This window comes from Eublepharis macularius, chromosome 12, assembly GCF_028583425.1.
Source record: "Eublepharis macularius isolate TG4126 chromosome 12, MPM_Emac_v1.0, whole genome shotgun sequence".
Taxonomy (NCBI): Eukaryota; Metazoa; Chordata; class Lepidosauria; order Squamata; family Eublepharidae; genus Eublepharis; species Eublepharis macularius.
In genome coordinates, this window is record NC_072801.1 from 62,830,684 (window position 1) to 62,858,245 (window position 27,562).

Sequence of the window (27,562 nt, forward strand, 5' to 3'; positions counted from 1 at the left end):
CACCTCTCTGGGACTTAACTCAGCACAAAATTTTGCAAGCAGAACCAGTTGTTTGATTGAACTCAGAGAGGCTGCCTGTTCAGTGCTATATTTATGTGTGAGCATCCTCAGTTGTGTTGCATTGTTCTATATGGTGGAAAGATTTGAGTTAGGGACGTGTGTGAGAGAGACACAGAGAGAGGGGAAAGAGAACTTGAAATGGGCCAGTTAGTATTCCTTTCTGCTCTGGGTTGGGCTCTCAGCAAAATTCCTTGGGTAGCTTGGGGTGGGGAAGAGGAGGTGATATGTTGGATTAAATTTTCAGGCCAAACCAAGATAAGAACAGATCTCTCCAGTACAGTCAACAGGCCAGCAAATGGAGCGCAGGCTTACCAAAACTACTGAAATTACACAGGTAGTCTTGGGGTTACATTTTTATTGACTAGTCTTTCTGCCTTGAAAGAACAAGGATCCAAAAATTTCAAACACTAAAACATGGTATTGTTGTCAATGCGGATACACCCGCCTCCCTATGTGAGACAGGTAATCTGCCCCCATTCACCCTCCCCAAAGAAAAGCCCTTGCTGCCTTGATTTTGCAACCAGAGGGCTGGTCCATATCTAACTGGCCAGGTTAAAAGGTAGCAAGGAGAAAGAGCCATTAACAACTATTGGCTATGCCAGCTGGAGGAATGTTACACAAAAGTGCTCTGCTGATTATGTGTAATGCCAAGAGCAGGACATGGGAGGAGGGGGGGGGGTTGCCAAGTCTTGAGATCAAACATTCTGGTAACTGGGAGTGAAAAGAGATGGAGCAAAAACAGGAGATTCCTCAATTCTGGTCCTTGTTTTTCTAACAATTGGCTTAGAACAAAATAAAGGAAATGGCATTTTTTAAAGTAGTCTGGGGGCGCCTCTGCTGGTGAACGACTCATGCTCAGCAAGAAGGCACCTGCACCAAGGCCCAGCTCCAGAATTTCTGCCTTGAGACTTCTGTGAGGACCGTTTACGACACTGTTTAACTCAGTGACAAAACCAAAACAATCTTTAAAATCAGCAGTCCGGTTATCTGAGATGAGCTTTTAATAGAAGACATACTTTTTCTTAAAAAGTATTTCTTTTTCTTTCTTTTTTTCTTTTTTAACAAAAAGGAACAGGATAATTGCTATGGCCCTTTACATCAGAATAAGAACTCCAAAAAGATGCAAGCCAGCAAGAAGAAAAAAACCAAACAAACTGAATGACACAGGAGATTTAAAATAAAAAAAAAGCAAACCCCCCGGGTTTGAGAAAAAAAATCAAGTTGTTTAAAAGATAGTATTTGTTAGAAACAAATAATACACCAATAATAATAGGATTAACACAAATAAAGACAAGAAATCACCATGCAAAAAAATTAAAAAGGAGAGAAGGCAGGCCCAACCCCAGGTCCAGTTTCTGGAGCCAGAAGAGCTTAAATCTGGATATTTTACCCGGAGTCAAAGGTAGGATTTGCAAACCTTGCATTCTGAGCAACTGAGTGACTGCATCAAATATCAAAAGTATTGAGCTGGGTTCTTCTTTCCTTGTTCCCCACCTGTTCCTACACAGATGTTTATGGAAATTGCACAGTGGGTCATCTATGGCAGAGCTAGTGTGGTTTAGTGGTCAGAGTGTCAGCCTCAGCCATGAAGCTCACTCAGTGACCATAAGTAACTTCCTCTCTTGGCCTGAGGCCACAGGGGTTTTAAGAGAGCAAGGAGGAGATGGCAGTGAGCCTGCATACACATCATTCCTTGGAGGAAGGGCGAGATGAAAATGTATAGCTACCAGAGGTTTCCTGAGAGAATGACTGCAAAAGCACTTTAAATGCTCTAACGCCAAGTATTTAAGTTCTTATCCTTTGGATACCCCCAAACCATTGCCACTATTGCAGCCTCCTCCCGAAGAATAAAGGTGGCCAGTTCGCCTTTATCAAGGCATTAAGCAAAAGCCGGTTAGGGAAAACTGGCCCCTGGATAATCAGGGGCTTCGAGGTTGCCTCTGTTTCATCTCAGGATAAGGGTTGTTTCACACAGTGCATTTTTTCATATACGTAAGTAGATCCCCGGCTAGCTTGATCTCATCCAATCTCAGCAGAATCAGCACTGGGTAGTACTTGGATGAGAAACCACCAAGGAAGTCCAGGGTCATTACGCAGAGGCAGGCGATGGCACACTACCTGTGGTCATCTCGCCTTGAACACACTACATAAGTCAGCTGCAACTTGATGGCACTTTACACCCCCACACAAGCAGTTGCCAAAGAAGTGCCCTTGGAGGAGGAGATGTTTGCACTATTTTCACATATGATATTATATGCATGTTGCCCACAGGTAGAGGTTTCCTGTGCACAAGAAACAGTTACATGTGAAGTGATGCTGAGTCTGTGTGTCAACAAAGCTGTTAATTCTAGGATAGGTGAAGACGGGGAATGTTCGTGGCAAGCACAGAGTGATGCATTTGGAGAATCTGGCTCTACTCCCCAACCGTCATGAGGATAAGAAATCTTCTCCACTTAATAATCATACTCATGAGCAAGGGAAGAAGGAAAACTGCCAAGGATGATCTGAACTCTTCGTACCTGACCCTGTCCTTTCCCCTCCTTCCATTCTGCACAAAGGATACTAAAGCTGCTTAGAAAGACGTAGGTAAAATCAAGTACTCCTTCAGCAATTGCCCTTATTTTGCATGCATTTGCTCAACTGCATGCCTTATAGTAAGCCTTATAAGAACTGGGACTATTTTTTGGTAAAGTGCTATACTGGGGCAGGAGGCCTCAAGCAAGGAATAGCAGAAGCAATGGCCATTAGTGGCTTCTGCAAACACAGTGGGGGCATTTTCAAAATGTACATCTACAGCTCTTGAGGACTACCCTCTCTCCCTCTCTTGGAAAAAAGGTAATTAAGGCGAGCACAGAGTCTTTAAGCATCCAGGCTGTGTGTCAGATTCTGTGTGGAATTCCATGCACGGTACAGTCACCCCCAGTGCACAGGAATGGTTGGGCAGGGCTCACCAATGATGGAGTAAGCTATGGGGTTTGCAGATCCTGACTTCCCGACTACAGATGAAACAAAACGAAGACCTAGCAGGTTTAAAGGAGATGGGGTGGGAGAAAAGATCAAAGTGCTCTTGACCACTGGCAACGATATGCAGAGATGGGTGGGATCCGAGTCTCAATCCACAACGGAGAAGGCAGGCTGAGATGAAAGGTTTCCAGTTCACTCTCCACGTTCGCTCAGGGTGCTGGAGGAGAGTCAGAAAACGGTGGCCGGCTGCAACAGGCCGGAAGCAAAATCCTTCTGGTGATGATCAATTCCACATGTCCTTTCTGGGAAGAGATATGGGAGGCACCTGCAACCCCCCCCCCAACCCCTCTTCTCTGCAAAGGCCGGGAACAGAAGGCAAGGAGGTTTGGGGCATGGGAATGCAATGGAGTGACTTTGGTACACAGGGAGCAGAAGGCACCCTGGTTGCAGCCGCATCGCAGTGCTGAGCGAAGGGTGTAAAAAACCTGCCGCCGCCCCTAGACCTGGATGACCCAGGCAGAGGGATGGGGGGACAGGCCAACATCTTTGCTCCAGAAGCAGCTGCATTGTCAGATTGGGTCGTTCTTTGCCACCAGTCTGTGTCCATTAACTGTTCACAATCTTTTAGATTGGGAAGAAGTTTTTTTTATGTTCTGACTGGAACTGGGGGGCGGGGGTGGGGGGGACGACGACAAAATAAAGAAGGGCAAGAAAAAAAGTGCCGGAGAGATATTGGCTATTTGAGTTGGGGTTTTTCTCTCAGTTAAAAGGGATATAGTTAAAATCCTGACCCCCGACCCCATCCTAACGCCACCCCTCAGGGGTGGTGGGCATTAAAGTGCATCCTGATATGAGAAGGGCTCTCTCAAATTAGTTAGGAGACCCTTATAAGAAGAGCCAGGATTGGCAGCGGGGCTAGGTGAGTGGGGGGGGGAGGGCCCGTTCCCATATGCATTTCAGACACTGCACAAGATCAGGGATCCCTACCCCAAGGTCTGCCCCACCCACCTGGGGGTCTAACACACCCTTCCTCATTCAGTCTGGGCTGGCTCAGCCGGGGGGGTGGGCTGCTGCTGTTGCCCCTGAGAGGAAACTGGAGGCTGGGAGGGCTGGTGGTTTGCAGACGGGGAGTCGCTTTCCGGGTCCTCGGTCTCCTCATCTGAAACGCCATCCAAGCGGAAAACCTGCCGCACGGTTCGAGTGGTGAAGCTCAGAGGTGTACGTCTGCGGGGGCCGAAGGAGAGAAAAAGAAGCTGCGGTTAAAGCGTGAAGCTCTCACATCACAACTCCTGGTTGGAACTTGGCAAGTTTTCTCAGGTAGCCGTTTTCCAAGTACCACCGAGCACCCCTGCCTCGTACTGGGACTAGACTCTCTCTAGCAAGCGCTTGTATTGCATTCACTGTAACAGCACTTCCTTGGGGGCAACTTCTGAAGTTCTCAGCTTGTTCTCGCTGCGACCGGGAAGTTTTTCCAATCCTGACGACATTCCCAGGATACTCAGGATTGGCACTTTTGAGATTTTGCACCAGAAAAAACTCAGACCACAGGACATTAAAGCCAACCAATGGCAGACCTGAAGTCCATACTGGAAGGCTTAGGATGTGCCTCTCAGTCTAGTTAACTTTATCCTGCGTGCTTCCATCTTGCTTCCTGGAACAGGCAGGAAAGCCATGCAAGAGCACCAGCTTCTCTCCTCCCTGAGACCTTCCTTTTTTGCAGTTTTTAAGCACTCAGACTTGCGCTCACTACAGGTCAGAATTGTTTCCTGGCATCTGCAAGTCAACGTGTATGTTTTGGAGAGGCTCTTAAGTTGTATACAATTGGGCCACGGGACAGTCCTGCCTTTTCTTCTTTTTAAATTAAGGAGGGGGTGCACTCGTCCTTTTTCGTGGGCATGAGATGGGCTTGCAAGGCCAGCAAAAGTGTTGGCCACTCTGGGCTCTGCCACCAGCCAGAGGGGGCCATGGGCCAGGGAGAAGTTGCACTGCATTTTCTCCCAGGACGAGACATCCTGGCCTCAGGCATCTCTGCTGGTAACTGAGCAGCTACAGAAAACACGTTTCCTCCGCCCATGCCAGAAAGAACTCGGCTCCAGGAGAACCTGGGTCCAGTAGGCAGATGTTCCATCTCCATCTTAGTAAACACACCAGCAGGCAAAGACCATTAAGCTTCCATTATCTACTCACCTTCTTGCTCAGACCTGGGATCAAACCAGTCTGTGCACACTACCTTTCCCTTTGATAAGCCTAGCCTTTCAGTTCGTACTCTGAAGAGCAGAGGCCGGCCTGGCTCTTGATTTCATTGACACGCAGTCCCTGGCCAGCTGCACAGTCCATTGTAACTGCTAATTCTAAGGGGTAGCCCTCTTAAGTCTGTGGCAGTAAAATGAAATAAGCAGCCTAGGGGCACCTTTAAAAGGCTAAAACTCTCACGAAAGCTCATGGCAGAATCAGTTTTGTTCATCTCTAAGGGCATGCTGGACTCCTGTTTAATGATAATTGCTCCGAGCCATTTTGGGAGGCAGATTTTTGTTGAAAAGTAAGATGTTTTTTAAAAACCTCAAGCAAGCAAGCAGCGTTAGACAGAAGCGTTCTTCCCCGCCCCCACCTTTACAAGAGCAAAATTGCCAGACTTGCTTAAGTACGTGCTCCTGCTGTTTTCTCTACAGCGCCCCTGCCGGGGGTGGTGAAGCCACAACTGCACACGCAAAACACGCTTCCCTCCCCTCCTCCCCAAAATTGCACTGCACAGCACACACACACATGCAAAACCACTGGAGCAGGGGTGGGGAGGGTTGAGAACGTACTTCCGCTGACGGCGCTCTAACTTGCTGTTGGATCGAGAAAAAGATGGAATGTAACAAGAAAGAGAAAGAGAGAGAAAACAAAGAGATGCCAATATGAAAGAATGATCAAGAGAGAACCCCACACTAAAGGGGAGGACAGTAAACAGTATGAGGCCACGAACAATGGGTGTAGAGGTTCCAAGCAAGATGAATACGTGGTGTGGTTGGAGGCAGAACCGCTGAGTTCACTGGGTGGGGGGAGGGGGTAAATGTTAAAAAATGGGAAGAGGAGGAGCCTCTGAATTGTGATTCCCAGCCAAGTTCTCAGTGGTTGCCCAGGAACCAAGATTCTTGGGTTCTTCAGAAGGAGGGAGGCATTATTGAAAGGAAAGCAGGACATCTGGGATTTCTGCAAGGGAGGGAAATGATTTGATTTTTTCTGGTTTAAATTATTGGAAAAATGTATAACACTGCCCTCTTGGGCTCCTCACTGAACAAACATCTTCCTTATCAAAGTTGGCTTACAAACTTCTTTGTTTAATTTGTATGCCGGTAAATATAGTTAGAAAAGGAAGCTTCCTTTGCTTCCTTTTCTAACTATATTTACCGGCATACAAATGTGGGCAAATGTTTTTCATAACCATAATGAAGTAATGGATAGACCAGTGTTTCCCAACCTTTTTTTCATGGACGAACCCCCTAAATTAATTTATCAAATCCCATGGAACCTCTACATCTGAAAACGTTTACAGGCCAGAAAAAGTTGATGGTAGAGAGTGCAATTCAATTACTTCTAAATTATTGTCAAGAAATTTTATTTGAAAAGAGCTGTGCATGCATGCTCTCTCTCTCGGTTTACATTGTAATAAGAAGTGAAGCATTTTGCTGTCTATTTTGTATTATCTATTTTTTTTCAAATATCAAAATATCAAATAAAAATAAAGATAATTTCAACATCAAAATAAAGTTCACATCCAGAGTCAATATCAGGTTTACTTTCAGTGTGATATTTGGGCTTGCTTATTTTTGCACAAAAGTTGAATTCTTGGCCAAATTTGGATAATTGGAATTCTTTGCAGTATTTCAAAATTTTAAATTACTTATTCCATGATTTCTTGTGGAACCCTTGGCGATGTCCTGCAGAATACCGGATTCCACTGCTTGGGAGACATTGGGACAGACAGTTGGATTGGGGCTGGAGAAACATAGGTTGAAGTATGGGCTCAGCCGCAGAGCTCCAAGTGGCCTTATGCCAGTAATCACCTCTCGACATAATCTATCTTGCAGAGTTGTGCACAGCTTGCAACACAAATGATAACCAATTAGGGGGATAAAAGGACAGACAAAACGGGAGCATTTGAAGGAGCGGGGAGATAGGAGGAGAACCTGGGCATTCAAGGCACAGCTGAATCTATCTCCACCTTAGATTGGGCTCATAACTATCAACCCAGATGGAATGTTAATCTTTAAATCGGGGGCACTGTATTCAAATCCAACCAGTGTCAAGCACAGCCCACATACAGCCACACACCTGAGTCGGTTCCGCAGGTTGGTGACCTCACGGTTCATGGACTCAGCCGACTCCGTGACATCCTCAAGCTCTCGCTGCATGCGACGTCGGCTAGCGTTGGCCCGGGATGCCTCTTCCTCTGCCTCCTCCAGCTGCCGTTTCAGCTGCTTCAGCCGCAGGTGGCTCTTCTCAACCTGCAAGATAAGGTGAGAGAAGAGCGAGGCATAAAGGGAACACAAGGAAGATCATTAAAAAAATAAATACCTTCAAAATAAATCAACACAAGAAAATTCACCATCGAGACGCCAATTTGTTTGCTCATTTTCTCACCCAGAACTAGGGTTGCCAACTCTGGCCTGGGAAATTCCTGGAGTTTTGTAGGCAGTGCCTGAGGAAGGATTTCAACTAGAATCTATAGTATACCATAAAGTCTGCCTTCTGCAGCTGCCTAGTTCTCCAGGGCAGCTGATCTCTGAAGTCTGGATCAGCTGTAATTCTGGGAGAACTCCAGCCCCCACCATGGAGGCTGGCAACTCTAACTAGAATGGTCACAGATGAGCTGAAGGAAGTGGGGGAAAGAATTGGGTAGGCACTTCATTTCTAAAAATTGAGAGATGCTAAAATTTAAGCATGCTTGGAAACTGCAAGCCTATTTACTGCTCACATCACAAGGGAAAAGGTAGGAGAGCCCCCAATGAATCCATAAGCTTTGCCTCCAAAGCCCCACAAGTAGCTTTTAAAAACATTATTTAAGGGGAGGGGGCATCAAGAAAGGAATGGCATCAATGCCCCTTATACCCTTCCATTTAATTTGAATACTGACCGTGACATACACCATGGCCTGTAAACTGTCGATTATAATCTCAAATGGGCAGGGGCTTATAACCAGTGATGGAAAGAAACGTAGCACCTCTCTTTACTTTTTCTCATCATTTTCTAACACTCAGCCGCTGGCACTGAAACCAAAACCAGGGTTCCGAACGTGAGTGGCACGGCAAGGTTCTCATGCATCTTTGTCGTACCTGATCCTTGTACTGGTCTGAGTTCCTCCTCTCTTCCTCCACCTGTAGGATGACCTCCTTGAGTTTCTTTTCTGCCCGCCGCACGAGTTTCCCTGACAAGATCCTTTCCCTAAAAACCACAAAAATTAGGAAGATAAATTTGGGGGTGGGGGCAAGAGAAGAAAGAGGGATGCCTCATCCTCCTTGGTCCAAGCTGTTGGTCATAACTCTTCCCCATAACAGAATGCTTCCATTTCTTTTTGGCAATCCACGTGGATAGCAGAATGAGCAATTATATGCAAATATGGATAATTTACGCAGACTAAAGGATTCTGATTTTTGTTTGAAAGCATGGACAGAAGGCCCACGGAATCGTCCAGAGAATATCAGGAAACAGGTTCGGAAGTATTATGGAAGGGTAAAGGAGGGTGCTTTTATAAGGGTATAGGGTTGCTTCCTGACCTGGATAAGCCCAGGTGAGCCTGATCTTGTCAGAGCTCAGAAGCTAAGCAGGGTTGTCCTTGGTTAGTAATTGGATGGGAGACCTCCAACGAAGACTAAGGTTGTGGAGGCAGGCAATGGCAAGGGACTAACAGAGGTGTCTCTTGCCTAGAAAACCCCAGCAGGGGTTGCCATAAGTCAGCTATGACTTGAGGGCACTCTCCACTGCCACCACCACCACCACCACAGGATTATACTGTTTATTGTGTGTGTTATCTTTTACCACCTTGTCTACTACTTTTGTATTCTATTTTTTTGCATGGCTGACAGCATTGCAGGACTTAGACTGTTTGTTTTGAGTTTTTTGTTCCCACTGACTTCTAATTTTCTAATGCTAGCCTGGTTGCATTGCTTACTGGATGTCTTATGCTGTCGGGTTGCATTGTTGCTACATTTTGTAAATCCACCTTGGGTCTCTGCAAGAAAGCTGGATTATATATACAGAAGCAAGCAGGCAAGCAAATAGAGCTAAGCATAGTGATTATCAGACAGGATGGAGAATCATTGTGAGCCCCCATGCAAGAGCAAGATACACATATTCATCCTTGCTTTTATTCAGAAATGTCTGTCCACAGCTGCGGCCCCACGCCTTTACCTGGACTCCTGCTCCAACTGCTCTTCCAGCTGGGCTACCTTGGACTCCAAAGTTGCAATCGCGAGCTTATACTTGGACTTGACAGATGAGTCCATCTCTCCCAGCTTGGCCCTCAGGTCTTTGTTCTGGCGCTCCAGCTGCTGTCGGGCATTTTCCGCCTTCTGTGAAAAGCTGCGCTCGGCCCCCAACTCTGTGGTAAGAGTTTCAACCTGCAGATGGGACACGTTGGATGGGGGGGGGGATAAGTAGGAGGTGGTTCTGGTCCCTGCAGACCCCACAGGGCACTGTAGTGGTGAGGGTGTTGGACTAGGATCTGGGAAACTCAGGTTGGACTCCCCACCCTGTCAAGGCAACTTTGCGGGGTGATTTTGGGCCGGTCACTCTCTCTCAGCCTAACCTACTTCACAAGGTTGCCGCAAAGATGAAAAACAGAGAAGCAAAGAACAGAGTTGCAGGCTCTTTTGGGTCCCTGTTGGGAGGCGGGGAATAGGATATATCACAACAAAACTCGTGCACAAAAAAATAGCTGCCAGGCCTCTCCAAAAGCTGCCACTCACCTGCATGCTGAGCTTACGGTATCGGTCATTCAAGAGCTCCATGTTGCTCTGCTCTTCATCTAGCTCTTCCTCCAGCTGCCCGATTCTAGCCTCCAAGTGGCGTTTTTCATCCAGGAGGGCTGATCTGAGTGGGGGGTGTTCAGAGGGTTAGCAACGAATCAGAAGGCTATCTTTGAAGATGATCCAGATTAAATAATCCCCAGAAGACATTTTAAACCATTTCTGCACTTGCAGTGGGAAAGAGAGGAGGAGCAGGGTGGTGGGAAGTGGGGGAAAGCCACGCAAACTCACTTGCCGCTGTTCCCATTGGCCAACTCATCGGCCAGGTCGTCTCGCTCCTGTTGTGCCTGCCGCTTGGCTCGTTCCGAGGCCGCCAGCTCCTGCAAAGGGCAGAAAAAAAGGAAGTGGCAGAGCAGGGAGTTAGAAGAAGCTCATGGCAGGATCCATCAGCCTCCACTCCTCAATGCTTCATGGAAACAGGAGAATTTCTCTTTCCTGCCAGGAAGAAGTCTACCACAGCACTCTGGATGTGGGAAGGGGCTTGGCTGCAACGTGGAAAGGGGCACGGCAAGGATTTCCATTGCCACACTAGATGTCTGTCTGCACACACAATTCCCCAGTCCCCAGTCCTTTACAGAGCTACATTAACCTCCCCGGCCTCAGCTGGCAGTTCCACCAGGAGGACCCAAGAGCGACGCCCACACCTCCTGCAGCTGCAATAGCTCCGCCTCCAGATTCTTCAGTTTCTTCTCGCTCTCACGGGACTGGATGAAGATCTCCTCGCGGGCTGCTCGGGCTTCCTCCACTTCCCGCCAGAGCTCTTTCATCTGGGCCTGGAATCAGGAAGAAGAGAGAGAGCGCTGGCAACACAGCCTGCACCTTTCCCCCTTTAAGATGGCTGCTGCAGTCTGCAAGGGAATAAGGAAGGTTGGTGCCCTAAAGTCATGTTGCACGGTTGGGTGCCAAGCATTCATGTGGTGCACGCACCTGCAACTTGCGCAGCTGTTTCCCTGCCTCGTCCCGTCCCTTGTTGGCAGCATCCAGTTGTGCCAGCGCCTCCTGCAGATCGAGCTCAAGTTTCTTCCGGGCTGCAAGCGCCTGAGCCCGTTGCTTCCTCTCTGCATCCAGTTCAGCCTCCAGCTCCCGCACCTGCGGATACAACAGCCAGTGCAGATTGTCAGGAGAGACCTTTGCCCCATGCTCTGCAGGTCCAGTCCTCAGAATACAACAAACTGTGTAAGCAGTCCAGAATCAGGTTACTTCTGCATGTGTGAAAATTCTCCTTTCTAGAGTAGGCCAGAGATCCATAGAAGAATGATCCGTACCCGGATGATGCCATTTTTAGGGACTTTCCACCCACTCAGAGGAAAGCAGATACTGACCTGCTCCAAGCTGCCAGATTTACTGATTTATTTATTAAAAGCATCTATGTATCTCACCTTTCCATATGCTTCAAAGTGAATTAAATAACAGTTAGAAAATAAAGCTTGCCTCTTCGTTGCTCCTGCTGTGGGCTACCCACACGCTGGTTCCACCTTCCCCTCTTCTCTATCCACTGAGCCCCTTTTTCATCCCACACACTCCCTTACCCAAACTACTGTGTGTCATCATTCTTTACTTCACACACCGTTCTTTATTTCTGAGCTGCCCTCACTCTCCCTTGTCTTTCCCCACCACAAAGTTCTCCCTCACTCCCAGAAGCGAAGCGTGTGTGACTTCCGGGGCTTCCGGCACCTAAGCCTCTCTTTTGCTGCTCAGGCCTTGGGCTGCCTGGGGCTTGGCCTTTCCACCCCCACCCCCCGCCCAAAGGCCTCCCTCCCCACCTGCTTGCTGAGCAGCTTCTTTTTGTCATCGTTGGCATCGTCCCGGCTTTGCAGTTCCCTCTCGTGCTGGGCCTTCAGAGCTTGCATGTTGACCTCCAACCGGAGCTTCCCATCCTCTGTGGCCTGAAGCTCGTCTTCCAGCTCCTCCAGTTGGGCCCGCATCTCTTGCACTTGCTGCTCCAGGGCTCGCTTGGACCGTTCCAGCTCATGCACCTGATTTGGAGAAGGGCAAGAATGACTGAAAGGAAGGAAGAACAAACAGTGTGTTTTGTGTACGGGGGAGGGAGTGGAGATCTGTGAAGATCACTCCTGGAACAGTGGTTCCCTGTCAGGATACCTGTATGACAACCTGCAGGTGTGGACACACAAACGGCAATCTTGAGGATCAGAGCAAATTTTCAAAACGTGCATCTAAAATAAGCACCAAACCTACAGTGCAAACGTATGTGCCATCAAGTAGGTACAGGGATAGGGACCATAGACTATACTAGTGTATGCTAAGTATGCACCTACTTGATAGTTCTATGCTGTTTTAACGTTTTGTTTCTGCATTGTTTTTTGCTTCAGCTCCATATTGGATTTCTGCTTGTTTTCAAATTTCTGCTATCCTTACTGTATTAAATTGTTTGCTGAATGTCCCAACCAATATTCATATTGACTTATACTCTGTAATCCACCTTGAGTCTCAGTAAGAAAGGCGGACTATAAATAACATAAATAATTAAATAAAAATAAAAACTGACTTGCGGTGACCCCGGCAAGGGGCTTTCAAGGCCAGTGAGAAGCAGAGGGGGTTTTCCAGTGCCTTCCTCTGCAGAGTCTTCCTTAATGGGCTCCCATCCAAGTATTGACCCTCCTTAGCTTCTGAGATCTGATAAGATCGGCTCACGCCATGCTGCCTTCCATCCCAAACCTACAGTATAGTTGTTAAAACTGACATGAATTTATTGCAGCTCTGCCCTAAATGGGCCAGGCCAGTCCGATCTAGTCAGATCTCAGAAGCTAAGCAGGGTTGGCCCGAGTTAATACTTGGGTGGGAGACCACCAATGAAGTCCAGGGTTGCTACACAGTGGCAGGCAAAGGCAAACCACCTGTTAAACTCTTGCCTTGAAAACTCTATGGAGTTGCCATAAGTTAGTAGAGACTTGATGGCCCTTTATACACACACTGCAATCCCAGGTTTTTAGATGCCCGGTTTTACAATCTAGGAGTTCTTAATATCTCCCTATATCAGACCTCATTCCCTTTCCAGAAGAGGCGGTCTGACCTCTCAGCATCTCTTAAGCTCTAAGCCCAGGGCTTCTCCACCTTTGCTCTCTAGCCAGCTCAGGTGGCATGGTGGGTCTTACATTCTTTCCGACGTCATCTTTCGAGCTGACCAGATCATCCATCTCTGCCCGCAGCTGCTTGTTCTGCCTCTCCAGCTCATCCCGCGTCTCTTGCGCCTCCTCTAGGGCGCGGCTCAACGACAGCACCTTGGTCTCCTTCTCGCGAGCATCAGCCTCTGCGCGGTCCCTTTCCTCCGCATGGCGAGCAGAGATCAGCTTCTCCTCGGCCAGCATCTGCCAGAAAATCAAATAGATACCAATAATTCAGAAGGAGAGCAAAGCTGTCCTTGAAATTTTCTTCAGGTGGGGGCAGACATGATCAGAGGAATTAAACCCAGGCTCTGGTCTGCATATGGCCAGCTCCTCATTCAGCCTATGGGCCTGTGGCTCCACCCCTGCCTAGAGGTGCTGTCAAGATCTCGGTCGGGGAAAGGAGAAGCTGCTTACTGCCGTGGCCTGCAGTTGGTCCCCTTTTCTGTGCTTTATTCCCCTGTTTTGTGTTTCATAGCAGGAGTGTTTTTGTCTCAGTGGATTTTCTATGCTATTAATTTTGTAAGCAGTTTTGAGCCCGGTGTTCCATGAGAAAGGTGGCATATAAATATGGTAAATAAATAAACCCAGACTTTCCAGACCAAGCCTGTATTTTCCAGATCACACTGGTTCCAATTTTCAGACGTTAAGAATGACAGATCCGATACACAGAATGGCAACTCTCTGACCTAGGATGAAGAGGAACTTTGCAGGGGGAAACTAAAGGGATAAGGAGAAAGGCAGTTGATGAAGAGAATGGAAAGAAATTTTACTAGAGCTGCGCTATTTAACCAATTATTGGGATAGATTAATTCAGTTAAAAACAAGATGGCACCCCTAATTAACCAGGCAGCAGATTCCACCCCTCCCCTAGAATAGAACAAGCGCTGATATAAACTGCAGATGCCAGCGGCTACCTTAAGAGGCATTCCCTCTCTTGAAAGCACAGACAAGAGAATGCCTCTAAGTGGATGCCTGCTTCCATACGAGTGTATCACCTAAGGACTGAGGGAGTATGGTTTCCTTTCAGAACTATTGTTCTTTTTTCCTATGCACGTTAAAATCTTTACACTTTATTAACTGACTACAACTCAAATGACTGTATGATAGCCTTCATTTTAAGAGAATACCTACCTTGAAATGATCAGTAACGACAGTTTTTGGAGCAAGTTAAGGCAGGGAGAGATAGAAGCCTGGCAGATTAACTGCCTGAGCAGGGGATGAGTTTAGGGCACATCCACCCAAGCTGGAAATGGAGAGAGGACAACCACCGGAGCTTAGCGGATGGACTGGTCACATGGACGGAAGCCTCACCTGGTCAAACTTCTTCTGCTTTTTCTCAAGTGCAGAGACCACCTGGCGCTGCTGGTCCAGGGCCACCGTGACATCATCCAGCTCCTGCTGTAGCCGGGTCCGTCCTTTTTCCAGCTTGTCACAGGCCTGGACACGCTCCTCGTAGCGCAGGCCGAGAGCCTCTAGTTCCTTGGCTGCTCGGCGCCGGGCTTCTTCTATTGACTCTGCAACTCCAGCATCCTCCTCCAGTTTCTTCTTGGTCTCCATCACCTGGGGAAATGGCCACAGGGAAGGGTTGTAAGTGTGTGCCCGCACGTGCACACGCACACATACCCAAGATACCTTAGAATGTTTGAAAACTGAATGCTTTTACTGCAGGGGGAAAAAGTCCAGCTTCTCTTGCTGTGACCTGACGGTGCTCTTTATTCCTTTGCTATGCTGACAAAGCAGGATTAGTTCTTATATAAAAAGCGTCACTGCTAGCATGTTTACCCAGAGATCATTTTTGTTTTGTTTTCTTTTAATTTTTACCATGTGTGCGTTATGCGGCATCAAGTCACTATCAACTTACAGCAACCTGTTAGTAGTTGGACCTGCCTCATGTTATTAAACAGGCTTGTGAATATGGCAATGTAATAAGCCTGTCTCTGTATGTGTTTTGAACGCAGAAATGCTGCCTAGCAAGGCAGGAAATGGATGCCAGATCCCGGCCGGGTGCTGGAAAATTACTAGTATGTGAGTCACCAGGCAAGAACAGCTTTCAGACCCCATGCCCTGGAGATGTGCAAAGATCCTAAGACAACAGGGTCTTCCAGGAGTTCCTGAATCAATCACTTCCACACCCTGCCAATCTTCTCCTTATCCCTTATCCCAGCCTGAGCCATTCAGGAATGGTTAAGTCTCACTCATTCAGTCATCGCAGGTCATCAATCACCTTTTCACACCTTTAATTCTTCCCAGGAAGGTTTAATCAAGCTTTCCCAATTTTATTGTCTCACCTCCGGAGACAGCCATCAAGCTATTGTCTTTGAGAGTAAGACGTCAGTTTTGCCCCAGGATACGTTTTGCTCAATAATTAGGCTGTCCTGCCATGTGCTTAGTGTGACTTGGGACCTCCCACCCATGCACCCTCAGTCTGCATGTCTGCGCCGCTCTCTCCCTTCTTGCCATGAAGCGCTGCATACTGGGGCTGCTCCCCTTTTGGACTGGTAACTATAACCCCAGACCCTGAAGCTCTATCCAACCTCCTCTCTGCTTTTCCTAGGAAACTTTGTATGCGTGTGGTGTATGTTCTTGTATGACTGCTTTTGATACCTCTTTAATAAAAATTCTTTTTGTTACACACCCGCTTGAACATTTTGAGAGTCCTCTGAGGGAAGGGACCTGGTATACATTGGTGAAGATCATGCTAGTTACTCACCTCTCACTGCCTCTCCTTGAACGCTAATTCCCCTCACAAAAAGATCATCCCATTTGGGTAACAAACCCTATGATTGAATGCTCTCCAAAACAATGTATAATTGAAAGCCATATCACCAGCAAAATTTCTGGCAGAAAGGGAGGCCGTGCCATCCCCTCCCCACACAGAAAATATACTTTCTGTATTGCACTACAGCTAAAGCACAGCCCATTTGCACAACCTTCCTCCTTTTCATGTTCCAGAAGAACAGAGGGAAAGACAGTAGTGGAATAAGGTCCCTTGCCTTTCTGTGCTGCTAAAGGCAAAGTAATGCGGCAACTGAAGCATAAATCCTGGTGTACTGTTCTCCTTCATTGTTTGAACATTGCTCCAGATAAAAACCTGGCTAGGATTCCTCAATCCACCTTCTCTAGTGGACAAAATTCCGTTAGGGCCCACTGATCAGTTTCAATTCTCACTCTTAAGTTTCAAGACAGCCCTGAACCCTTCATGCTCACAACCACCAAGGTGTGGTGTGTGCAATACAAGGAAAGGTGTAAACTAGTAAATGCTGCCTTTCCAACCACTTGAATCTCAGGTGCCAAGTAGTTATTTCTTATCATTGCCTCCTTCCCTGCTTCATGAATGAGTACAAATTAGAACCTGGGTATGTCCCCCATTCACAACTCCAAACTGCAGCCACATCAGTGCATGGCCTCTCTTTGATACACTTTGCTGCCCCCTCTAGCCAAGCCTTCTTTGAGGAGGCATCCAGAAAACTGCAGAGCTTAAAAAAAACTCTACCAGCTTGTTTCCCCCTGTCCTCCTTGCAAAGATTGCATAATCAAAAATGCATTGCGAGCATCTGCCTCTTTAATTCATCATTAACCCACTAAAACAAGATGTATTTGGCCTTCCAGTGATTTTGGAGCCACTGCCCTGTTGGCACCCTTTCTCCATCCCCCACCTGCTGCTGCAAGGCCTGGGTCTGGCGGGTGAAGTTGGCTTTAACAGCCTCCTCCTCCTCCAGTTGCTCCGCTAGGGCTGCCTTTTCCTCCTCCAACTGCCGGACTCGCGAGCTCAGGTTCAGCTTCTGCCGTGTCTCTTCCTGGAGCAGTTCCTGATATTTGGCGGAGGGAGAAAAAGAGTTGGCATTAGAGACCGAACTCTCCCAACTCAGCCAAGAACAAGATTCTGAAGCCCACTAGGCTCTGCACCCCCGAAAGGAAGAGATACCAAGGGTTCTGGCTCACCTTTAACCTGCTAAAATTCACCCAGGCAGGATACGTCTACACACCGTCCCCACAAACGAAATTCCAACAGAGCAAAACATGCCTCACACTCACAATGTACCTGAGTATCTTGCAGGTGAGATTCAATACTGGCCAGGTCTTTGGCAAGCTTTATCGTCTTGGACTCCGCAGTTCCCAGGGTACCAGAGACTGCATCAAGTTCACTCTGTTTCCAGAAGACAACAGCAGGCAGGCAGACGGAAAAGATTAGGTCCAAAACACATTACAGGAAAATCAAACTACTAATCTCTCAAGCAAGCAACTAGGTGGGATAAGGCCCAGGGGCTTTGTATTCCATGCTCCAAGAAAATATTTGGTACAAAACATGGCATTTCAAGAAACTCAACCTTTGCCTTCTGTGCAAATTTAAAAAACAAGCACTTTTCTCACCCTTGTGAATTTAATGAATAGGCAGTGATTGGCTCCTCAGGGCCAAACTAGACATGCTTGTTTTGAAAAAGTTGAGTTCAGGTTCCCGAGATCCAACTCTAGTTCCCTGCAGCCACACAGCAGCTGCAGGAAATGACTTTTAAAAAAATTTAGGAGACCCGTGTTTTAAAGATAAGTATGTCTAGTTTGGCCTTCAGACTCCAGCAGATAGGTAACTGGGTACAAGCTTATGATAGTTTTGGAGAACGAGGCCTCTGCAGTCGCACTCCCTACAGTAGGCCTGAACCCCTCCTCGACTATCACCTCCCAGTCCACGTTTCTGCACAGCCTCTCTAGTCTTCGCTGTATGTCACCCCAACCTTTTCCCAATCACCTTCAAATTCATGATCCCTGCAGTGGAATCATCTACTGAATGCATTTCTGCATAATGTATCTAAAGATAGAATTCAGTATCTTGGTTGCCTTGGTGCACATTCAGCCAGGGATGGATATACAGATAGATGGATGTAGCTGAACATACAGTTCTAAGTAAGGTTTGGGGAAAGGACTAGTTGGGTGTCGTGGGAGGTGGTGTCTGAAAATGAGGAGATTTAAATGGTTGGGGACCCTCTTGGTTTCACACACCTGCAGCTTCACCAGCCTTTCTGTGAGTTCAGCCTTGGCCTTCTCACTCTCGGCCACCCGAAGCTGCAGCTCCTGGACTTGCCCCTCCAGTTTCTTGCGCCGTTGCTCCGACTCCAGTTTGGTCCCTTGCAGAAGTTTCACTTCTTTCTGCATCTCGGCACTCTCTCCCTCCAAGGCTTGCTTGGCCTTCTCCAGATTAGTTCTGAACTGGGGGACAGCAGGGATGAGACAGAAATAAGAACCCGCAAGAGAGCCAGCTCTCAGATACGCCCTTGCTCAAATCCTCTTATTCCCCCCCAATCTCAATGGACTTTTCAAACACAGACTAAGCATTCCCTGCCTTGAACCATTTTAACTCCTTTCCTCCACCCCACAGTCTGGTTTTCACACCCACCTGGGCCCCTTGGCTCCAGAGCTTTTCCCTCTAGCCTACCAGACCTCCCCTCTGCTCCCAGTTTGGTGTAGTGGTTAAGAGCGTGGGACTCTAATCTGGAGAACCAGGTTTGATTCCCCACTCCTCCACTTGAAGCCAGCTGGGTGACTTTGGGTCAGTCACAGCTTCTAGGAGCTCTCTCAGCCCCACCCACCTCACAGGGAGTTTGTTGTTGTGGGGATAATAATGACATACTTTGTAAACTGCTCTGAGTGGGTGTTAAGTCATCCTGAAGGGCAGTATATAGATCAAACATTATAGTTGTTGTTATTATTATTATTATTATTATTATTATTATATTCTTCATCCCAACAACCCAACTCGTTCCTGCCTCTCTTCAGCATACCCGACGTGACTGCTCCAGCTGCTCCGACAGTTCCTCAAGGGCACTTGTATGACGCTGGCGCATTTCCATCACTTGTGCCTCATGCGCCTTGACTTCCTCCTCTATGGTCTTCTTTAGCTCAGTCACTTCCTGCTCCCGCTTTGATCTGCGATGGAAAGAGAAAAATATAAGGCTGACAGTCAAGAGAGGTTGCTCCAGGGTAGCCATTTGAGATGGGGATTATTGTGATCTACAAAACGAGATGGGGTATCTACTGGGGCGAGGGGGACATCCTGCCCATCAGGTTTTACCGTAGCTCTTGCTGCGCAGCGGTCGAGTCCAGGGTGTCCTCGAGTTCTGTCTTCAGTGCCTCCAGCTCCTCACCTAGGTCACGCCGCTGCTTCTCAGCCTTGGCGCGAGCTGCCTTCTCGGACTCCATATCCTCCTGCAGCTCTGCTAACTGTGCCTGTAGCTCACGCAGCGACTTCAGCACGGCATTCTTCTGTGCCGATTCTTCTTCCACTCTGCACGGCACACAGAAAGAGCCAGGGTAAATGTGGGTCATGGGGGAAAGGAGGGGCTAGAGGCACAACATCTGTGAGCAGGGCTTTTTTTCAGCTGGAACATGGTGGAATGGAGTTCCGGAACCTCTTGAAAAAGGTCACATGGCTGGTGGCCCCACCCCCTGATCTCCAGACAGAGGGGAGTTTAGATTGCCCGCCACGCCGCTGGAGCAGTGCAGAGGGCAATCTAAACTCCCCTCTGTCTGGAGATCAGGGAGCGGGGCCACTGGCCATGTGACCATTTTCACTGAAGGCGATTTAAACTTTTAAAAACTCCCCCCTTGTTCCAGCTGACCCAAAGTGATGTCATTGGCCCTGGGAGCATGCGTGCACTTTGTACATATTGCACCAAGAAGGTAAAATTCTCCCCCCACCCCCTTGGCCATTTTAGGTCAGGAAAATGGTACTGGGGACGGAAGGCTTAAGCAGTTTCTCCTTGCACGCTGAGGTCCCAATCCAAATGAAGCCTGTGCACACCTGAGAGGCATGGACTCCCAGAATACATCTGCTGACTCAGCCCAGAAGAAATGGATTGTGTGGTTATATGCTCAGTTAGACAGATCTAACATCATCTCAACATTACATTTACCAAATTTTCCAGGGAGGAAGCCAAGACACAGATCTAATTTAAGGTTGGAGTGCAGACATTCCCCAAGTTCCCAGAATGGCTCTTCTCTAGAGTTCAGCCAAGAGCTCCCAGAATGGTCTGTACTCCCCTGACCCCCAACCACAGCATTCCATTTCCTTAGTCATTCAACGTCCTCTAAAGAATTCCTATGAATGGAAAGATGGTTGCTTATGCAGGAAACTATGTCAACCTCCTCTCAGCCAGTCATTCATATCAGTTAACAGCAAAAAGTATAATTAGGTTTTGAGTTCCCGAATCAGAATCTTTTTTTAAAAAAAACAAACACTAGGTTCGGGAGGTTCTTCTGCCGGACCCAACGTTTCCACCACTGCTGTGGGCTTTCTACAGGAAAGGAAGAAGAAAGCTCACGGCAACCATGTGGAGGCATGATCTTCATTTTATGTATTTGGAAGCTGCTCCAATTTTTAAAGCTCTCAAAACAACACCGCCCCATAAAGAAGAGTGCATCAATGTTAATGTGTTTTAACAGCCTCAGGTGGAAAGGTTGATTGTTAAACCACTAAGGAATCTCTAACCTTCTTGGTTTCTCTGGAAGATGGAAGAATCCAGGGGAGCCACCAATAAAATTGTCAGCTTAAGTTTATTTAGCCTGCAAATCCTGTAGCAAAGACTGTACTTAAAGTGATCTCTGTACATGGACTTAACTATACAAGGAACTCGAAACTATCATCCCAGCCGCTATATTCACATTCACCGAAAAGATGGCCCATTTAGGAACGTCAGCACTGGTCTGGTTGTTCGCCCTTCTAGGACCTCAGGAAAAGCTCCACTCCGGCAGGAGGTCCAACTTGCCTACCTGGCCAGGGCTGCCTGCAGCTCAGCCTCCTTCCTTGCCAGTGCTTGGCGGAGCTCTTCCAGTTGCTGTTGAAGCTCCACCACTTGCTCCTGCAGATCACCTGCCTCCCCGTCCAGCTTGCGCTTCAGCTTCTCCAGTTCTTGGCGGCCCTTCTCCTCCTTCTTCAGCCGATCTGGAGGTGGTCGGGGGCAGAAATGGAAGAGTCAGGTGAGAGAGCCCAACACAGCGGCAGGGATGGACTTTTCAGGAATGCTCACAGCCTCCTTCTTGGCATCCCACATGGCTAAAGGAAAAAAGGCTGCTTCTCACTAGGGTGTGCACCCAAAAAAAAAGGGTGGAAAGGGAATCCAGATACGTGTTTCAGGGATCTCAACAACATTTTGGATTCCTGAAATCCAGGAAAATTCTCTGATCCGTTTAAAACAGATAATCCCAGATTTATTTGGCCATTCCCCTTTGTTTGGGGGCTATCCAGGGTGCTGGGCGTGGCATTTTTCAAGCAAACATCACTAGATTTTAATGGAACCTACTCCTGACCTCTAAAGACTACCCAAGTTTCAGGAAGATTAGATCCTGGGGTCCAATTCTATGGGCCCCCGAAGAAGGTGCCCCCACTCGCTCTCCATTGTTTCCTATGGGGGAAACATTTCCAAGCAGCTTCTTAGGCATAAACACAAGGCTGCCAATGGCCAAAGGCATACCCTCAAATACGAGAGGAAGCCCAACAGAACCAAACTGAAGCAAGGGGATGGATGGAATTCCCCTAAAACCAAAGTGAATCAAGTGGACCAACATGCCAAACCAGAATTCCACCTAAAGCAAACTGAAGCAAGGAACACTGTTGCAACTTAGCCCAACTTAACCAGGGTCATTCATAGAAGCCAAGCAGACAAGAAGAATTCTTGCACAGACTGGCCACTCACTTCCCCCTCCCTGCCTCACTCCCCTCCCCTCTACCTACCTCCCCCCTCTCTACTACCCTTTCCCTCTAGGAAAAAAAGCAGAAGCCCAGGAAGGAGCAAGCCAGAGGTTGAAGCCATGCTTCCTGGATTTACCCAGATTTTTCCTGGGGTCTGGATCTGGGTTCCTGGATCAGATCCCAGATTCTCTGATTGGATTTGGGAAAGCCGGATTTAGCTAGAATAGGACTTTGCTATCTCAGTCTGCCTCAGACTGATATATAAGCTATGAACCTCGCAGAGGGCTTAGTAACAAGAGAATGTACTGCATTTGTTGCATTTGTTATATTGTAATTTTGTATCACTCTATGTCTGTTTGATGTTGAGCACATTTGTCACATTGATTAGAGAGTGTTAGCCTTAAAATATATATATATATATATATATATATATATATATATATATATATTTGTATGTTTGTATAATTACAAAGAACATTTGTTGCAGCAGTAGTGACTGTAAGTCATTTCAGGATCTATCCCGTGTGGGTTTCCCACTTTCTCCTTGTTGCCTTGTTCCGGGGTGAGCCTTGTTTTAGTGTTCCCAGGATTTAGCTGGATTGGCAAAAATCCAGCTTTCCCCCCAAATCCTGGATCTGGATTTCACACCCCCATTTCCCACTACAGTATTGTGCACCACTCCAGCCTGCAGTTTCCTCAAGGGAATGCCTGCCATCTGAACGGCTCTTAGCAAAACTCAGCCAAGCTCTTCTTGGCACACCTTGCCCAGTTCCCTGGCGCACCTTCCATGTCGGCCATGACTGCTTCGTATTTGTTGCGCAGTTTGGACAGGCTCTTCACTTTCTCCTCCTCTTCTGCCATGTGACAGGTAAACTCCGAAAGACGTTCCTCCATCAGCTTCCTCTCCTAGAAGAGGCAATAAGGAACAGGGCGGGGAGGAGAAGGGAAGTGAGAGTACTATTACTACTCTTCTCCTGATCCTACCTCCCACCTAGCCCAGCCTGGTCCTCTGCAATGCCCCTAAATACCTCCCTCAGCATCTTCCTAAAAAAGTGGGACTTCTTTTGGTTGCTAACAGGCTTCGCCCTCCTACCTGCCAAGTAAGACGAGAACTCCAAAGCAGTGTGCTGGAAATGCAGGATGAAACCCAGTCATTCCCATTTCAGATGACCCCAGATCTTTGCCTTACAGAACACAACACGGGAATGCAAACGCACCCACGTGCCCTTCAGGGAGGGACGGCGTGGAGTAGACGGGTGCTGCACTCACTTTGAGCAGCTTTGAGTTTTGGTCTTCCAGCACCAGTAAGTCTTCTTCCATTTTCTTCAGCTTAGCTTCTGTGCTGACTTTCTCCAGCTGCAGCTTCTGCCGGGCGGCTTCTTCTTCCTCCAGCTGCTCCTCAAGGTCCTGGAGAGAGAACAAGAGCACTGAGTGACGGCCACGTCTTGATGAGAGAGGGGTACCTAGCCTCAAATCCATCTCAAGGATCCAAGCTCAGATCTCAGGGCCAAGCTACATCTTATGATCTCCAGGGTGACTCGTTCTCCCTAAAGCAGCTACAGAATACTGGATGGGCAGCTCCAAAATGGGGCAAATACCTCCCTCCTCCTCTCCTGGCCATTTTGGCACAGGAAAAATTGTACAGAGGGGCAAAACTGGAGCCCCCTTCCCCCCCCCATGCTGTGGTACCAAGCTGACTCAGGCCCCTATGGACTTCAAAACTGACTTTCCCCCACTGTGTGGCTGCAGGGGAAGCGAGTTGGCTATGGGGAAACTGACCTTGACTCATTAGAAATTGTAGGCTGTCGTTTGGCCCTTGCCCTGATCTGGATGACCTCGGTTAGCCCGATCTCCTCAGATCTCAAAAGCTAAGCAGGGTTAGCCATGGTTAGTACTCGTATGGGAGTCCACCGAGGAAGTCCAGGGTTGCTACACAGAGTCAGGCGATGGTAAATCATCTTTTTTTGTCTCTTGCCGTGAAAACTCTACAAGGTCACCATAAGTCAGTTGTGACTTGTGGCACTTTATACATACATACAGTTTGGCCCTCAAACCACTGCAATGTGCTTCGTTTATTCACTACATTTAGGTCTCTGAAAAGGCAACTCATAAAACTCCTGAATATATTATTTATGGCCCCGCCTTTCTGCCAACAGGAGTTCAAAGCAACTCACAATACACATACACAAACTCAAAAGCAACAAACCCCAAGACATTAAATTCACATTAAGCATTAAAAGTCAACTGAGAATAAAGACACACAACACACAAATCTGGACCCAAATTTCACTGTTGTCCTCACAGGTAAGAGGAATGGGACTAGATGGGTCTTTTCTAATAAGGAAGTTGTGCCATCACAGAGAAAGCCCTACTTTGCAGTCACCAGCCAAGATTATGGGCAAGCTGCACTCATCTTGCAAAAATCCCCCTCCGAGAACGGCTGATTTCATCAACTATACCAAACTGAGGAAGGTTTGCCCATCTTCTCCTCTACAATCAACATGCTCCCCCACAAGAAGGACCAAACAAAAGAGGAAAACTCCATGACTTACTTACTTACTAAAGATCGTTACACAATACAATGAAATAACCTTCAATATATAACAATGTCTCTTTTTTTATATATATTGCAATGAACAACAAACAGAAGGTATCACAGATCTATACAAAGTGGCAAGCAATTATTACAGTAAAGTTAACAATATTTCAAACTGCAACAAGTGCATTTTCATTGTATTGTGTAATGATCTTTAGTAAGTCACGGCATTTTTCTCTTTTGTTTAGTCCTCCTTACCGTGACTCTCTCTCCCGCCCACCCCCCAAGAAGGGACTGATGCTTCCCCCACAGAAGCCTCCATAGCACCTGTTGTCCCCCTTCTCATCAGCCACCCTCCCTTCCCACCTGCACGTGCTGCTGCATCTTCTTCTTGTCCCCCTGCAGCTGCTGGCAACGCTCCTCTTCCTCTTCCACCCGCGACTCCAGCTCATGCAGAATGTCCTCCAGCTCTTGCTTCCGTGCTGCCAGTCGCGCCCGCATCTCCTCAGCTTCTGTAAAGAGCTCAATCTCAGCCTGCAACTGCTCTGTTAGGATGGACTTCTCCTCTGCGAGCTGCCATGAAATTGGGATCAAAAAGGAGGGACAGGCATGAGACTCGGGGAGTCTCTAGCACACAAAGCTCTTCCCAGAGCCAGTGCTGGAAACTGGGACAGGAAGATGGGTGTCCAACACAGAGCTATCACAAGCTGGGGAAGCCCAGATGCAGCCCGCTCTGGAATTCTTAATGGTCCTAAAACAACTGATCAGGAGCCCCCTAGCCAATGCTGCGACCCCACAGGCTGACCCTCCCAACAAACTGTTAAGTAGCTTGGAGAGCCAGATGTGGCCTGTGGGCCACAATTTGCCCTCCATTTTTAATTGGGTTTATAGTCCACCTTTCTCCATGATAATCAAAGCAAATTGCACAAGTTAAGTCCTTGCAATTCAATATGATGAGACATCTCGTAAGCAATGTAGCAGGACAAGGAGCACAGAAACCTGAACAAGCACAGCAGACGTGACACAGAGTGTAGATACAATGCAGAAAAATGGCACTGCATCAGTAGAAAACAATGTGGCGACAACATGGTAATGCATACAGCAAACAGATGGTATGCCCTACCCACAGCAGTATAATTCACAATCCTCTCCTTTATAAAGCCCCTTCCTGGACCTGAGAGATTCTGTTCTAGGAGAGCCCTATTAACTTTAAAGAAAAGCCCTCCTGAACGACCCCCATTTTATATCGTTTGCAGAATGACTGAAGCTTGAGATCCCTCCTGGCCTCCTCAGGCAGGCCGTACCACAAGGCAGGGACCACAGCAGGAAAAGCCAAGTGTGTGAGCGGCTGTTGATCTTGCCCATTTGCAGGATGGTGCCTGCAGGAGGCCTTGAGCAGACGAGGAGATGTGTTAGTGTGTCTAGCACTATGTACTATGGCAATCAGGCTCTTGGGCACAAGCTTTTCCTTAAGCCCTGCTTCTTGAGATCTAGAGGCTGAACCTGGGGTCTAAAGGCAAGCAAAGAAGGCTCTCTACCATGGAGACACTGGAGAGAAACTGACCCTCGTGCAAGGAGAAGCATGGCAGAAATCACAGACTGGAGTGGGAGAAGCAAAAAGAAGGCTCACAGTAGGGAGAAAAGGTCAGGAGCTATGGCCCAGTGGGTACAGCATCTGCTTGGCACACAGAAGGTCCCAGATTCAATCCTTGGCAGCTCCAGTTAAATGTAGTGTGTGATGTGAAAAGACCTCTTGCTGAAACCCTGAAGAGCCACTGCCAGCCAATACCGACCTGGACAGACCAAGCATCTTACTCGGTAGAAAGCAGCTTCCCATGTTGTCAGGAGGTACAGCCAGGGGCAGAGAGAACACAGTATGGACCAGAAACATGATATGCAACGTAAGTGAAATATGGAGTATGAGGATTTAAAGAAGAAGAAGAGAGTGAAAATGTGTTCCTAGCAGAAGTGTAACAGACCTATTAGGAATGGATTTGAGTACTGAGATGGACTGAAAAGGGCAGCAAGGAGGTATGTAGTAAATGTAGATTAGAGACAACAAGGAGTGGCTCAGTGGTTAGGGGAGGGCATCAGTGGCTAGAGCATATGCTTTGCATGCAGAAGGTCTCTGGTTCGATCCCCAGCATCTCCAGGTAAAAGAATCAGGTGGGGGTCAGGTGAAAGACCTTGACTTGAAACCCTAGAGAGATGCTACCAGTCCGAGTGAACAATACTGACTTTGATGGACCAAGGCTCTGACACAGTTTAAAGCAGCTTCGCGTATGATGTACGAGTTCCTGTATGTTCAAGAAGGAACTAAGGTTCACTTGAGGGGTGGGGGAGAATGGTTAGTAACAGGTGGTACTGTATCTCCAGGATTCTCGATGCTCACCTGCTGGTATTTGTTTTCCAGTTCCTTGAGGTCCGTTTGGGTTTTTGAGTGTTTCTCTTGCACCTTTTGCAGCTCCAGTGCCTTGGCTTGCATCACCTCATCCTGCCGTGTCACCTGCAAGAGGGGCTTCACCTGGCAAGCAAGGAAAGACATGAGGATGATGAGGGAGCCGAGCTAAGGGAGGGGGATGTCTGGGAGGGGGGGGGGGAAACCCCTATGCAAATACTCAGCCCAGAAAGTCTTCCCAAGGCTTCTCACTTGAACTGTGACCCTGTGCTGAGGACAGGAGAGGTCAGGAAACCAGCGAGATAGGAAAGAGAAGCGAGCAGCTGTGTACAGCAGTGCTTTTGCGTATCTCAGCCTTTGCTGAACACTGCACACATGCCCTGATGCTTTCTTTCACAATACTGAGGGCCTGGAGCTGCTGTTTTTTAAATAAGCAAAGCTCCTTACTCAAAAAGTGATTAAAACGTGGAATTCACTGCCAGAGGAGGTAGAGATGGCCACTGGCATAGACGGCTTTAAAAGAGGATGTCTGGCCCCGCCAGACTCTCACTCCTGTTCTTGGATGCTGAACACAGCCTTCCCAAGACCCCTAAGAGCTGCCAAGGGCTCTGGACCAGTTTACTTGAGGCTTTTCTCAGCATGTGCACACATTTAGCAAAATAGTAAAGAGTCCAGTAGCACCTTTAAGTCTAACCAACTTTATTGTGGCATAAGCTTTCGAGAACCACAGTACTCTTCATCAGATGCATCTGATGAACTGTGGTTCTCGAAAGCTTATGCCACAATAAA

General features: G+C 47.7%; 1 protein-coding gene across 2 annotated transcripts in view; it reads right to left on the bottom strand.

Annotated features, from left to right (window-relative positions):
- Window positions 1–1,043: 1,043 nt before the first annotated feature.
- The window catches only part of LOC129340225 (myosin-10-like), a 61,584-nt gene continuing 35,065 nt past the window's right edge, over window positions 1,044–27,562 (bottom strand). For both annotated transcript variants that reach the window (XM_054994882.1, XM_054994881.1), the window contains 21 exons: window positions 26,768–26,899; window positions 24,742–24,948; window positions 23,109–23,246; window positions 22,622–22,745; window positions 20,921–21,092; window positions 19,224–19,436; window positions 18,934–19,078; window positions 18,155–18,361; window positions 17,202–17,306; window positions 16,816–16,968; window positions 14,471–14,719; window positions 13,148–13,360; window positions 11,798–12,010; window positions 10,962–11,123; window positions 10,679–10,807; window positions 10,266–10,354; window positions 9,975–10,098; window positions 9,418–9,626; window positions 8,343–8,451; window positions 7,342–7,514; window positions 1,044–4,248 (listed from right to left, as the gene is read on the bottom strand). In XM_054994882.1, coding sequence (XP_054850857.1) covers window positions 4,056–4,248; window positions 7,342–7,514; window positions 8,343–8,451; window positions 9,418–9,626; window positions 9,975–10,098; window positions 10,266–10,354; window positions 10,679–10,807; window positions 10,962–11,123; window positions 11,798–12,010; window positions 13,148–13,360; window positions 14,471–14,719; window positions 16,816–16,968; window positions 17,202–17,306; window positions 18,155–18,361; window positions 18,934–19,078; window positions 19,224–19,436; window positions 20,921–21,092; window positions 22,622–22,745; window positions 23,109–23,246; window positions 24,742–24,948; window positions 26,768–26,899 — 3,459 coding nt within the window. In that variant the 3' untranslated portion in view covers window positions 1,044–4,055. The remainder of the gene's footprint in view (window positions 4,249–7,341; window positions 7,515–8,342; window positions 8,452–9,417; window positions 9,627–9,974; window positions 10,099–10,265; window positions 10,355–10,678; window positions 10,808–10,961; window positions 11,124–11,797; window positions 12,011–13,147; window positions 13,361–14,470; window positions 14,720–16,815; window positions 16,969–17,201; window positions 17,307–18,154; window positions 18,362–18,933; window positions 19,079–19,223; window positions 19,437–20,920; window positions 21,093–22,621; window positions 22,746–23,108; window positions 23,247–24,741; window positions 24,949–26,767; window positions 26,900–27,562) is intronic.